The sequence below is a fragment of the Manacus candei genome, unplaced genomic scaffold (genome assembly GCF_025592945.1).
Source record: "Manacus candei isolate 608988 ecotype Guabito, Panama unplaced genomic scaffold, ASM2559294v1 h1tg000022l, whole genome shotgun sequence".
Taxonomy (NCBI): domain Eukaryota; kingdom Metazoa; phylum Chordata; class Aves; order Passeriformes; family Pipridae; genus Manacus; species Manacus candei.
The window spans coordinates 55,197-68,375 of NW_026138070.1; the positions used below are offsets into that span (position 1 = coordinate 55,197).

General features: G+C 43.4%; 1 protein-coding gene across 24 annotated transcripts in view; it reads right to left on the reverse strand.

The window, feature by feature from the left end:
* Nucleotides 1–13,179, reverse strand: part of SLC45A1 (solute carrier family 45 member 1) — a 59,196-nt gene that overhangs the window by 2,220 nt on the left and 43,797 nt on the right. For 20 of the 24 annotated variants that reach the window (XM_051786396.1, XM_051786386.1, XM_051786381.1 and 17 more), the window contains 8 exons: nucleotides 11,439–11,851; nucleotides 10,384–10,476; nucleotides 9,715–9,939; nucleotides 7,953–8,686; nucleotides 6,642–6,795; nucleotides 5,370–5,546; nucleotides 4,456–4,661; nucleotides 1,351–4,383 (listed from right to left, as the gene is read on the reverse strand). In XM_051786396.1, the coding sequence (XP_051642356.1) occupies nucleotides 4,102–4,383; nucleotides 4,456–4,661; nucleotides 5,370–5,546; nucleotides 6,642–6,795; nucleotides 7,953–8,686; nucleotides 9,715–9,939; nucleotides 10,384–10,476; nucleotides 11,439–11,838 (2,271 nt within the window). In that variant the 5' untranslated portion in view covers nucleotides 11,839–11,851 and the 3' untranslated portion in view covers nucleotides 1,351–4,101. Of the gene's footprint in view, nucleotides 1–1,350; nucleotides 4,384–4,455; nucleotides 4,662–5,369; nucleotides 5,547–6,641; nucleotides 6,796–7,952; nucleotides 8,687–9,714; nucleotides 9,940–10,383; nucleotides 10,477–11,438; nucleotides 11,852–12,507; nucleotides 12,930–13,179 lie in introns of those variants that run through there. The other 4 variants (XR_007904354.1, XR_007904353.1, XR_007904352.1 and 1 more) reach the window with 3 other exon arrangements.

Sequence of the window (13,179 nt, forward strand, 5' to 3'; positions counted from 1 at the left end):
TCAAACAAACGAACAAGTTTCCATACAGCTTTTATATGTGGCTAATAATGCATCATGCCCATTGCAGATTGCTCCTCAGTCTGCTGACTGCTACTCAGTGCATATTTTGCTTTTGAATTCATCTGATTAAAGTTACTCATTGCTTGTTTTCTTCCTGCTCCCTGGACTACTACTGTGCTCCACACATGACGCAGCAGTCTGCCCTTTGTTTACTGTTAACACTATTTGGGTATTGGACTATGCTGTTGCCTTTTAGATCTAAAGTAAAACTCCCAGCTCCCACTGTGGGTTGGGGGCATTAGGCAGTAAGCTCCAATCACCAAAAATTCCCATTATTCCATGCATTTATCATTTCTGCATGGGATATAGGAGAGAGTGTGTTGGCAAGGTTTTTAACATAAAGAACTCCTTGAACAGCATAGAACACCATCTTCCCAGAACCTTCAAGTCTGTTAGGAGACAGCATGGACTGCAATACCAAGAAAAACAAGGATTCTACTAAAGGACCTCTAGCCTGTCCCAGCGCTGCTGCCCTACAGCTTTTGCTGTTGTCTTGGGTGTTGCAGCCTGAAATTTGCCAACCTAAATGTAGGCACCTTCCCCTCCACTGACCCTGCTACAGAAGCAGCAGCCTGGGACAAAGGAACAGCCAATGGAAAGTTGCTGCAGCCATTTCTCTAGTGAACATCAACAAAAACCTTCCCTGCAGGAAAGCTAGGCTAAATGAATCATTATGTCTTAACAACCACAGGTACAGAAAATGTCTATTTAGATAAATTAAACAGATGCTGGAGATCTCCCTTGGCATTTTGGTCCCAGTACTCATAGAATTCTCAATATGTTTATTGGACTTAATACAATCCATTGGGTGTTATTATGGTAATGGCATCTAAAAGTTTCTCCTCTCCCCTAAGACTGTCCCAGTCTGAGAGAGGGAAAACAAATATTAAGAAAGCTACCTTTTACACAAATTCTTTTTTTAATAAAATAAAGTGTATGTCCTATAGAGAACAAGATGACTAACTACTCATTTGTAGAAAATAAATTGACTAGAAAACTCTTTTGAATAGTTCACAATACAGCTTTTCTTTATATATATAGTCATACAATTTTATTCTATTTGATTCTTGAAAAGACTCATTTTTTCCATTCAAAGACACAGCAGAAGTTCTGAAATTATTAGGTTGTCTTTTTTGAGAGACACAGCAGAAGTCAAGTGAACTGCAGACATATGCTGAAATGCTTACAGCTAGCTTCATTACAAACATGAGACAACTGATAAGGTGTTTTCTCCATCAGTCTCCCCATTTTCCCTGCTTCTGTACATCTGTTATAAATACCTTATGAGCATCCACAAATAATTGCCATCAATCAGCCTTTAATGATATAGACTTATTCAAAATTAACCTTTAGGCATCACTGAAAAACAGCACAGCGTAAAATCATTTTCCTGCCTAAACTCATGCATCTTTTTTCTAATCAGCAATTTGCAGATTTAGACAGAATATGAAGCGTTTGGATTCCAAAAGGTAGACATCACGTTGTAGCTTGCAGTTCAACAGGGATCATATACAGTAATTTCTGTAAAATACAAAATGTATGACGAAGAGAATAAGCAAGTAATACCTTTTTAAAGTTATTTCTATGGATTTGGTGCAACTCTGCATGATAGTGACAGGCCCTGTTTTTTTTCCAGACACCACTAGTATTGCTCAAAGCCCCAAATTAACACACAGTGATGTTGACTTAAAAGTATTATGTATGTAACACTACATCAATACATATGCAAAATAAAGTCCATATCCCATAAAATAGAAAATGTAATATATATTTTATCGGGTAATGCATATAGGCATAGCAATAGTTTTATAACTATATAAACGTAGCTCATAATATTTACAGATGGTAATGGAGACATACATTATCATCAGATACACTGATTTCATCAATTGTATGAACCTTTTGAAGATTTTCACTTGCAACAAAATGATCTGCAACTCCAGCTACCTAGAAAAGGAAGTGCTCACAATTCATTTAGTGCAATAATGCTGGCTACAAAACTTAAGAGGAGAAAACATTTTAAGACCTGATACCACATTAGCTAGTGAGACCAAACAAAGAAATAAAATAATTTTTGAGTTTAAAAGTTTGAGAAGATAAGGAAGAGAAATTAAGGTTACAAGGCAGACCAACAAGAAAGAAAAATTCTCCAAAGTCAAGTCTTTAGATTGTCAAAATCAGAAGTACCAACAACTTCTCATGCTATTTTGTTCCAGCTTTGTCCTGAACGTTTTTGGAGACAGCTGCCCCATAATCAAGGAAATGACACATCACAGATATTCCTGCAGATATGACACTACATAAGCCCAAACAAAGAAATGAAAGATGAATATACTCATCAATCTGATAGTCCTTTATCTCTGAGTGCTTGACTTTGTAATCTCAGTAGTATTCCTCCATTTAAGTCAACACTGAGTAATATGAGACTTGCTTCTAAAATAAATTTTTTAAAAAGTAATACTCAGGAACAGATGATAAAAATGAGGGGTTCTTACAAGTTGTGTATTATGCTTTCAGCATGGGAGTATAGTAAGCCACAACAGCTAACGATTACACTAATTATTTCATCTTGGCATCGTAGATCAAGCATCAGAATAAACTTAGGCGTACAATTAAGTACAACTCATTTAAAAAGAGTGACCCTCCCGTGATAACCCTTATTCAAGACCTAAAGACCAAGTAAGCAGAAATAACCTCTACAGGGATGCCATGCACGTGTAAACACCAGTGTCCCTCAGCCTTGGTAAACATTGGCTGCCTACCCAAATATGGAAGCAGACTGATAGGGATTTTAGAAATAGTTTTAACTTTATTTATGACTTAAAATTAACTCCTGGCCTTAACTAGAACTTGTACAAGTTCTCGCACATTTACCACCTTCTAAAATCAGAATAATTAAAAAATCTTGCAGATAATGAAACCCAAAGCCCTTTTTTTACTAGTTTTACTGAGATATGGAAGATGCAGTTCTAGCTGACAAGCACTTATTCACTGGTCCCCATGCAGATTTTAAAATGTCACAAGGTAAAACTGTATAAACAACAATGATGTGATGAAGGCTTTCATACAAATTATTTTTCTTAAATTCTCAAGTTAGCTCTGAGAGTAAGCTTCTACCCAAGAGAGGCTGATGAAAAAAGACCCTTCTCCCCAAAACTGGATTATGGACAACTGTCCATCCTCCTGCTAAGTCATCACAAACCCCTGTAGTCTTAATTAAAAGTCTAATGTGGAAGGAAATCTGCACATATTGGCAAACATTACCAAGGACCACAGCCAGGACCTAACGAGGAGGGTTTGGGAGCCAGGCCACACCACTTTCAGCCCACAGTGGTTTCTCGTAGCACTTGGTGGGAGCTCTGTATAAGTAGAAGTCCAACCATGGCACTTCATAGAGTACTTACACCACCTAAGCAGGACCAGTTGCTCTCAGCCTTTCCAAAGTCTTAGAAAGCACCCTCCAGAGCCCAGCCTACCATAGGCAGAGGCTGTAGGTTGGACCCGCAGCTCCCAAAAGCCTCACAGGAATCACCACTGCCCTTGGCGATGGAGGATCGGGCTCTGCCTGGCCATGAGATGGCACCTTCTGCCCCCCAGACTGGCAGATCGCTGTTCCCACAGTGGCAGTACTCACAGTGGCGTGTGCAGCCCAGCCCAGCAGCTCCCTGCCACTCAAGAGACCGAGGTTGCCCTGCTCAGGTACCAGACTTCCGGGCTGGACTGCCTCATGCTGGACAAAACCACTGGTTCCCCTGGGAATGACAGCGCCACGAGGCAGCTGGAGGGAATGGCCCCACCACTTCCTGCTGCTGCTGTACAGGCCTTTGCCACCTCAGGGGAAGGACCAGCAGTGCAGGCACTGCTGACTCACCCCTCACCTTCCCACAGGCAGGGGAAAGCTCAGCAAAGCCAGTGCAGACTTTTCTCATCATTTGCCATGCCCACTGCTGCCATCCCAGAGGTGCGCAAGCCTGTTGTGCCACAATAGGAAGGCTGAGGGTGATGCAATGAGGCAGCAGAGGCTGTGGCAGCTTCTCCCATTTATTCATTCTGCGCATGGGGCAAGAGCGGACGCTGCTCCTCGGCAGGTGGAAGCTCCTCGGTGGGCAGCAGCTCGTAGGTGACACAGAGGGAGGAGAAGAGACAGCCCAGGAAGGACACCAGGCTGGCGAAGTACATGGCACTGCTGGCATTGCCCACAGCCGCTGTCAGTGGCCCCATGGCCAGAGCCACCAGGATCTGTGCCAGGAAGTACTGGCAGCTCAGCAAGGAGATGTCAACACCCATCCCGCGCCGCATGCCCTCTGCCTGCGAGCCTATAAACTGCGGGGGACATAGCCACAGTGTAAGGGGGTGTCACAGGAATCCCTCTCCCCTCCCCGGCCCAGGGCTCACCTCACGGCTCTGGTAGTAGTCACAGAGCAGGGAGTAGGGCAACGTGCAGAGTGTGGCGAACAGAATGCCGTAGGTAGCGCACAGTGACAGCACCACATAGACGTTTCTGGAGAGGGTGGCCAGGCCCGTGCCCAGCCCAAAGGCCAAATATGCCACAAAGTACAGCGTCCGTGTGCTGAACCGTTCCTCCAGCTTCTCCAGCATGGCTGCAAGAAAACGGAATGACATTCTGGTTGAACTGCATCCCTCCCCAATACCAGCCAGTCAGTGGACCTGAGGCCCCGTAGTCCAGCAGTTAGGCAGCCACATCTCAGTGGCAACTATTAGGCCTCTGAGTAATCGGTGGCTTGCACGTGAGCACCAAGGGCCCCTTCCAAATCCTGTTGCCGCGATGCAGCCTCGCATGCCTCTCCATGGAGGGCATGGCAGAGCTGAAGCCTAGCAGTGCCCATGTCCCAGAGGGGTATGTGGGAATTGGTGGAGGTGGGGAGGTAGACGTATGGCATACGTGACAAAGTGCTGTGGTGCTGCAAGACACCTGAACACTCTGCTGGGGAAACACAGGCACTGAGTGCTGCTGCACCAGAACTGTGCCTATGGCGGCTGCATGTATTTCTGGATTCAATGTACATTGAAAATGCCACTTGTGAAAGGAACTACATACTAAGAAAAATGTGTTTTTATTGGATTGCTGACCTCATCTGCTGTCAGTGCAGGCCAAGCTAACGAGCATTATATAGTTATGTTAGCTATAACATAATACAATTACCATGAAAAAGAACACTCCGCTTCAGGACTTGTGCTGGTAGACTATGTGCAACATAAACACTGAGCTACTTGTTGCAGAAACACCACTTTTAAGGAAAGTGTGTATCTTTTCTCACAGCAGTAGTTAAGATGGCTATACCAAGTACCTGAATAGAAAGCAGCACTGAATGCATAGATGCACATTCCCCAGCAGCCCATGGTGACCCCAGCGTTGTACTTCTGATACTCATCTGAGTTGTGAGGTGCTTTTGGATTCCCTTGAAACACTACTTCTCCCATGAAGTCAGTATAGAAGAGTAACATCCCTTCAAACGAAAGCCATCCTGAAAGAAGTGAGAAGTAACCCATCAGGATTTCAGAGTATCTCTTTCCCTTTGTAAGCTTGTATGGATGTTATCAGCTATATTACAAAACACACCTGGAACACAGGTTGTGTAATGTGAGTAATACACAACAGCCACATTTATCTGAGACCACTGTTCCCCGTGCATTATGCTGCAATGTTTGTTAAAGACATTCAGGATTTTAAAGACCAAGATTTACCATTTGAATTCCAAAGTGGAATGCTAGAGGCTGAATAAAGGCCACAACATACTGGTTTAGCAAGACAGAAAAATAGATGACGACAGTCTGAGCTGCCTTCAGGACAGGACACAACTTCAGCTGACAGGACACAACGCTCCGTTTAACAGAGTGGTTTATCCCATAGTAATTTCAGGTTGCTGTTATTCTCCCACATAGAACTGGAAGGAGGGCCTCATGTCATGGTTGCAGCCTCCAGAGTGCCTCTGATACAGTCAAAAACTCTACTTACAAATTGGTATCAAGGCCATTAATGCAGACAATCTCTTAATTCCTTTCATAGCCAATGAGTATTAACTACCTGGCACCTTCTGTCCAATTTTGTATACATTGGATTGATTGCAAGCCCTTCCTAATCATCAGTCACACACTGGTTAAGAGTAAAGGTAACATTACTGGTTATAGGCACTTCTGCAGTGCTGTGTTTCACACCTCCTCGTGGCCTGTTCTGGGACCCCAAAACACATGCTGTCAAAGGGAGGAAAGCAAACACTAGTCTCAGGTGTAAGCAGGGAAATGCAACTAATCTTGGCTTTCTGTTTGATGTAAACATTCTACTTAACAGAGGCACTGATTTAGGCCATTGTTATTCCCTTTCTAGGAACAAGGCTTTACTGTTTTGTTGGGGTGTTTTGGTATTTTTTTTCCTTTCTCCTTTCTCACTGTTCTAAGAAACTAAGTATCAGAAGATACCTTATTGGTAACTGTATATAGAACAAATCAAATCCTCCCTAGTTAGCAGCCATGGCAGCAACAGGTAAAATATTGAAAAAGATTCACCCGAGGTAGTGCAGAGCTACTTCCCTGTGAAGTAGAAGACGGCACTTTCTGAATACCTAAGAAGTGGTTGATGCAGAGGTTACGAAGAGCCCTGGGCATCTGGCAGATGGTCGAACAAAGCAGTTTCACAGAGAGTGGTTGCTCAGAGGTCTCGTCTGATTCATTCAGCTCGCTCTCATACTTAACACCATTCAGCAAGATATTAGCAACCTGCACCATAAGAACTCCCAGGTCAACAAGCACAGCAAGAAAAACCTTTAAGCAAATGTATGCAGTATTGCACACCTATCTGATCATCTGAAAGATAAACTCTGCTGCTGGAGTATGTTGACTCAGAGATTAAGTGTATTAGGCTAAACCGTAAATTCAGCCTTGGAACAAGTGTTCAATGGCAGCACTACCCTGCAGCTTTCAGTATACTCGAAACAGTACTCTTCACTTCACTAGGATACTTGGCGACCACATCCAGATTCTAGTATAAGGAATGGATAAATTCTACTGCATTTTATAGGCGTTGTACCCACATTCAGGTGAATTTGCATCCTGAAGTTATAGAGACACCGAGGAAGAAGAAGCTGGTTTTAATTGAAACACATTCTCGTTGCTTGCTAACCTTGATGCTCAACCTCTACGTGCACAGTAAGTAAAATCCTGGCCCTAAAAAAGTCTGATCTCACAAATCGGGTCAAAGTACAGCAACAGCAACAACAAACAAAACAAACAAGAAAACAGCACCCCCCAAAAAAAACCTCCAACCAAATCCCATAACCAAACCAAAAAGTAACAGAGGACAGTTTACCTCATCCCAGATCATAAAAAAAGATACGCCATACAAAGGTCTCAGATATTCCAAGTTATCACCAACAGGGGAAGGAGAGGTCAGTCTTATCCCTCAGTAAGGGAAACCTCATCTCCCTGATGGAACCAGATGTAATGACTGCCATAAGGAGAAGCTCATGGGAGAGTCCTATCCCTGGCCCTATCTTGCAGGTCTTTCTGTGGAAAGGGAAGGTATAGGCTTAATAAAAATGTGTCCTTTTCTGCTCTCATGTGGTAGCTCCCTTGGTGGTAAAGCAGGGATCAGAAACCCCAACCTAACTCTCACACATGACCCGATAAGAGTGGGACATTCCCATTTCTGCCATCTTAACAAAGGCAGCTGACAGACTGCCAGTCATAATTCACATTCTACCCACTATTTTACTGACAGCGTCATAGCAGGTGTGCTGTTTCCATAATGACTTATATGAGCAAGCTGTTACGAGCAGTCTTTAATGAATAATTTGTGAACCACATGTTTAAAATTATATGAAGAGATTAATTATGCTCATGTTTACATGGTCGTATCATTGATTTCCTGCTCTTACCTGTTGGCTGAAGGTTACATTTCTTCTTCTGTTACTCTCTGGGCAGTGTCCTGTTATGGTATTTGGAATGGCCAAGGTCTGAGGTCTTTTCAAGATCCCTGATGACCGTGGCTTTATTGCATCCAGTGAGCCCACTCTTAGCGCGTCACCGTCAGATGTTATGCTGCTCTCCCCTTGCTCCAGAACTCCATTTTCTCCTTGGTAACGGCCATCAGGCACCTGAGGAAAGCTAACACTGACAGGCTGCCTGGCCAAACTAGCTGGAAGTGCTACATAACTATTGTGCCCATCTGTAAAACAGTCTATAAGCACACTGTCAATATTTGAAGTCCCAAATGATGATGCAAACTCATTAATTCCCGTCAAAGAATTGTCTCTGCTGACAAAACTCCCGTATTTTGGTGTGAGTGGGCTGATGGGGGAAACGGGACTCGTAAAACTTGCATGTAAGTGAGCTGAGTTATGAGAAGCAAAGTTTTCATTTACACCCTCCTCAAAGAAGAAAGGTGGAGAAGGAGGGAGAGGAAGACTTGGACTCTTCATCACCTTTTTCTTCCTGCTAAAGGACCTTAAGGGTCTTTCTGGAATGCTAATTAGAGTCAGCACGGTAGCAATAGTCAGTATAACTGAGGTGAAGACATAGATGACGCGAAGTTGCCCTCCTACAGCTTTTCCAAAACTGGTTTTATCCCAGTGTATTCCTCCAACAACATAACCAAAGCCACCTCCAAGACCTGGTGGAAAAACAGAGCCAAGATTATCTTCCCTATGCAATCCCACAAGTCAGTAGCAGCACAGCATCATTTGTCTAATGATTCATGAGCAGAATCCAACGTGTTATTTCTGTTTTACCATTCAACCCCTTTTCTCTTCAAATGTAGTAATAAACACAGTTACCTGTGCCACAAGGACAGTCTGGAGTACCAACACGGTACAAAAAGAGGGAGAAAGTGCTGTAAAAGCGATGATACAAATAACTAAAAATAATACTTCTTTCTTTGCCAAGAACAAAACACCTTACCTTCAGCTATTTCAGTCCGTAAACAGAAGTGTCCACCAGCCTTATGACAAGGCTCTGCAATCATTCAGCTAAGACTGTTTTCCTGAAAGTGAAAATCCATTTTCCTCACTCAGTTAGAGGAACGCAGATCTAACTGCATCCAAGACAGATCGAATCACTTCAGAAGTGTAGCAAGCTCATTAGTCAGCAATGTGTTGACAGCGTACAAAACTGCCACGGCATCACTACTGATGAACGTGGGAGTTGTGAGAGCACCAGGTACCTCTCTCACTCCATTTGCATGGTGAGAGCCTTACAACACTATCCTTTCTTACTTATGAACACATTCAAGAGTGTGAAATAGTTTCCTAGAACAGGGCAGTACTACAACTGAAGATGACAGCAGCAGTGAGGGATCACAGCACCCAGTATACACTTTCTCCTCCAACAGAGCAACTAAGACACATATTCCACACCCATAGGAAGCTAAACCTCCTCCCTCAAAGGACAATTTTGTTTTCATAGGAGTTATAAATTATATGAGGGACCTTCAGATGAACAAACCAGTCTTGTTTGACTTGCAGTAGTTACAAAAGCCTTTTGCAGTAAGAAGGTTTTTTTCAAAGTTAATTAGTGCTATTTCCTCCATATTTGGTCATTATGCTTATACAGGAACAGTCCAGTGATTTTGACTCTGCTTTCTCACAGCAGAGTTTGTTTACTTAGGGTTAACATCACCCAGGAAGTACCAAGGAAGCATACCTGCTAACAAAGCGTGGATGTTGAGGCCCCTGTCTTGATCCACTGGGCTGCATACATCCATCATGTAGGCATGACTGGGATTGTCTGCTGAATCTGCACTGAAGTCCATGAGGACAACACCACAGACCGTAAGAATGATCCCCCATTTGTGGTTATTCTCAGTGTCAGACAAGGCACTCCCTATATCTTTGCCATTCAGCATAAGTGAGAGGCCAAGCAATGCCCCTGGGAATAAAACCAAATCAAAATCAGTCACTGCTTGTATGCAAAAGAAGCCTACAGAGCTCCAGGCTCCAAAGACATTATACTACCTGCACAGCTTTGTGGCAAGCACTAATTGCTCTTTTTCAGATCAACACAGCCTGGGGAATGAGCATGGCTTATAGGATACACATAATCTTTTTCCACTATTTGAGCTTAACAAATGTCTGGAGTTTGTTTTGGCCAAAAACCCCCACATTCTTGACCCTCAGAAACACCATCCCTTCAGACTCTGAGAAGCTTTTATGTATGGATCTCCAGCAGCCAAAGCATAACCTTGGTGTCACTCACCACCTTCTTCAGACCCACAGTTCCCCACACCTCAGGAGGTAGTGCCACAGTGGATGTCACAGAAGAGAGATGCACAATGTCTACAAGTGTTATGCCCATAGTTTCTAAAAGACACACCTACTGCTAAGACCAGAATGAAAGGTCTTCTTCTCCCGTATCTTGATGTGCATCTGTCACTCCAGGCTCCCAGCAAAGGCTGTAGCAAAAATCCTAGAAAAAAGGAATCACCAATAAACAGGATTTTTCTACAAGCCTGTTTCAGAGAGGTCTTAAAAGGCAGTTAAAGGCAGGACACCATAGCATAGTGGTATGTCCGGTCAGCACCAGTCATCTAGGGTCACACACAGCATCTTGCCTGGCATTTCCCTGAACAGGGACCGAATAACGTAATTTTCTGCTGCTCACTGACATTGCAGTTCACTCTGCATCAATAATAAGGAGTTTGACACCAGGTGAAGAGTTAGAGTACAACAGTTACACATTCTCAAGCATTCTGTTCCTTATAAGCTATTTCATTTATCCCACGTCAGATGGGAGATCTCCTGCAGGATTAGCTTGGAAGACAGCAAGCAAATTCATAAGTAGGAAAGGTGAGTGTATTAATCTGGGCCAGCCTGTTAGTAGGGGCCTATTTCTTCTTATGAAGCATATCATGAGTACAAAAGCAGTGATGGATACAGTCCCAGCCCTGCCTCTGTGCTAAGGCATGTAATCCAATGCCTGTAACAGCAGCGGTCAATGGTCTTTCTTCATTGGAACAGCCTATTTGTTTCAGAAAGTTAAACAGGAGAAGGCAACCCAACTCTGCTTTTTCTCACACACCCTTGGGAGCTGTCTCTGTATGCTTTTTTCATAGGGACATAAATGGATATACTGATCCTGTTTTGCTATTTTTTAAATACAGGAACAGAGCAACCAAAGCTTACCCTCGCAAAAGGTTTATGAGGTTGAGAAGCTATTAAAAAAACAGATCTTTTGAGCACACTTGGCCTATTTCAGGCAAGACGCAGCAAGAATAATTCTCTGATTTGGTTGCGTAAAATTATGGCTAGTGCTTCTTAACCTCAACGGAATATACTTATGAACAGATGAGGTAGAGAAAACAAACAAAAAAACATAACTACCATGCAGTGGAAAAATAAGAGGGAAGAAATAGTGTAAAGCAAAGTTACCTAATATAGGGCTGATGAACCATACCATTCCATACAGTTGGTCTGGAAGCCCCATCTGAAGCAGCACAGGGGTAACATAAGCTGTTTCCATGGCATAGCTGAATTCAAGCCCAAAGAGAATGCACCCATTGAACAGGAGTTCCAAGAAAGTCCTCTGAGGCTGGAGATCCCCAAAGTCAATCAAATCAATAGGACATGGAGTATTTGGTGGTGGTGGTGGCGAAGGGCGGATATGTTTTCTTCTTTTTGGATGTCTCTTGAAGTTGTTGGCCCGATGACTTATGTGCCGTGTGACCAATCCAGAATAGCCTGGAACTGGTGACCTCCACACTTCCTGAGAAGCCACACTTGGCAAGAGTGCAGCATCACTGACAGGGCTGGTTGCAGATGGTGGAATCATCACGGGTAAGGGTCTGGAAGACAAATAGAACACAATGGTTGAGTAAGAAAAACTTGCTTAATTTCTTTTACTGAAGTTCAAGAGATTTCTCAATGTTTCACATATGGAGTGTGGCCTTCGTATTATTTACAACCTCTTCTTTCCATCTCTCAACACAAGGTGTTTTACGAGCACGTCTCCTCCATCTTTGCACAAATAAGACACCAGAGATACTATCTTGGTTATCTAGGTATTGCCTACCATCACGGTAGACTGAAATATTTATTAACAATTAACAGTTAGACATGTCACACTTCCCAGAAGTTTCCATAATAGCAGTGAGTTTTCATTTATCTAGAATTCACTTGAGTTAAATTCACTCAAGCTAAAAAGATAAATCTCAACCTCAGTCTAAGTTTACAATAAAGCAAAGCTGTGGCTTGGCAGCAGATCCAGACCCCTGCTGCAACATGAAATCCCTTTGGTATAAAACCCTTTCAGTACTGATCCTACCAGTCCTGCTGCCTATGCTGAGGCCAAGGTTTAACACAAAACTTTTTTGCAATGTCCAGTTTCGGTTTTCCTCCTGTTTACATTTCTGAATTCAACAGAGATATCTCTGTTGCAAGGACAGTATCTGATCCTTAGGAACTGAATTTTCAAACTAATTAATGAGAAGCAAATACATACCCCATAAGCCACCTCAGCACTGCTATTCCTCTTTCAGTGATTGATGGCGCCATACTGAGGACCCCTGGTGGTCTAGTGGTTAGGATGCGGTGCTCTCACCGCCGCGGCCCGGGTTCGATTCCCGGTCGGGGAACTCCTCCGGGTAGATGGAACTCGTCAGCCCTGTAAGGCCATCCATCTAAGAGAAGGTCACTCTAAACAAACCTACGTCCTGAGGACCTCATTGCCACCGTCCAAGCTCGCTCGGCCCCGGCAGATGAACCTTAGGATTAAAGGGTGGGCTCAGTTCAGCGCACACTGTGTCTCACCCAAAAAAAAAAAAAAATCCATTGCGCAGGCTCGAAGGGTAAAGACCTTTCCCAACCCAAATCTTCGTTCGCAAAGACTGGCCATGATTGATGGCATGCTGGACAGACTCCTTAGATCTCATCAGAGTCACTCCTATAGCTAAAGTGTGCACAGTGTGGTGGGTAAAACAGCCAAACGGTTTCCAAAATAGCATCAGATAGATGCCAACAGATCTGCTGCCTAAACAAATCACATGTGATTTCTTGCCTCTTTTTGCCAGAAATGGAAACAGTTTATTTTCTTTTCTTTATGCTTCCTTGTTCAAGGATCAAAGGCTGCTGCTGCAAAAGGATGGCTCCACATCACCCCATACTTCTTCAGGAA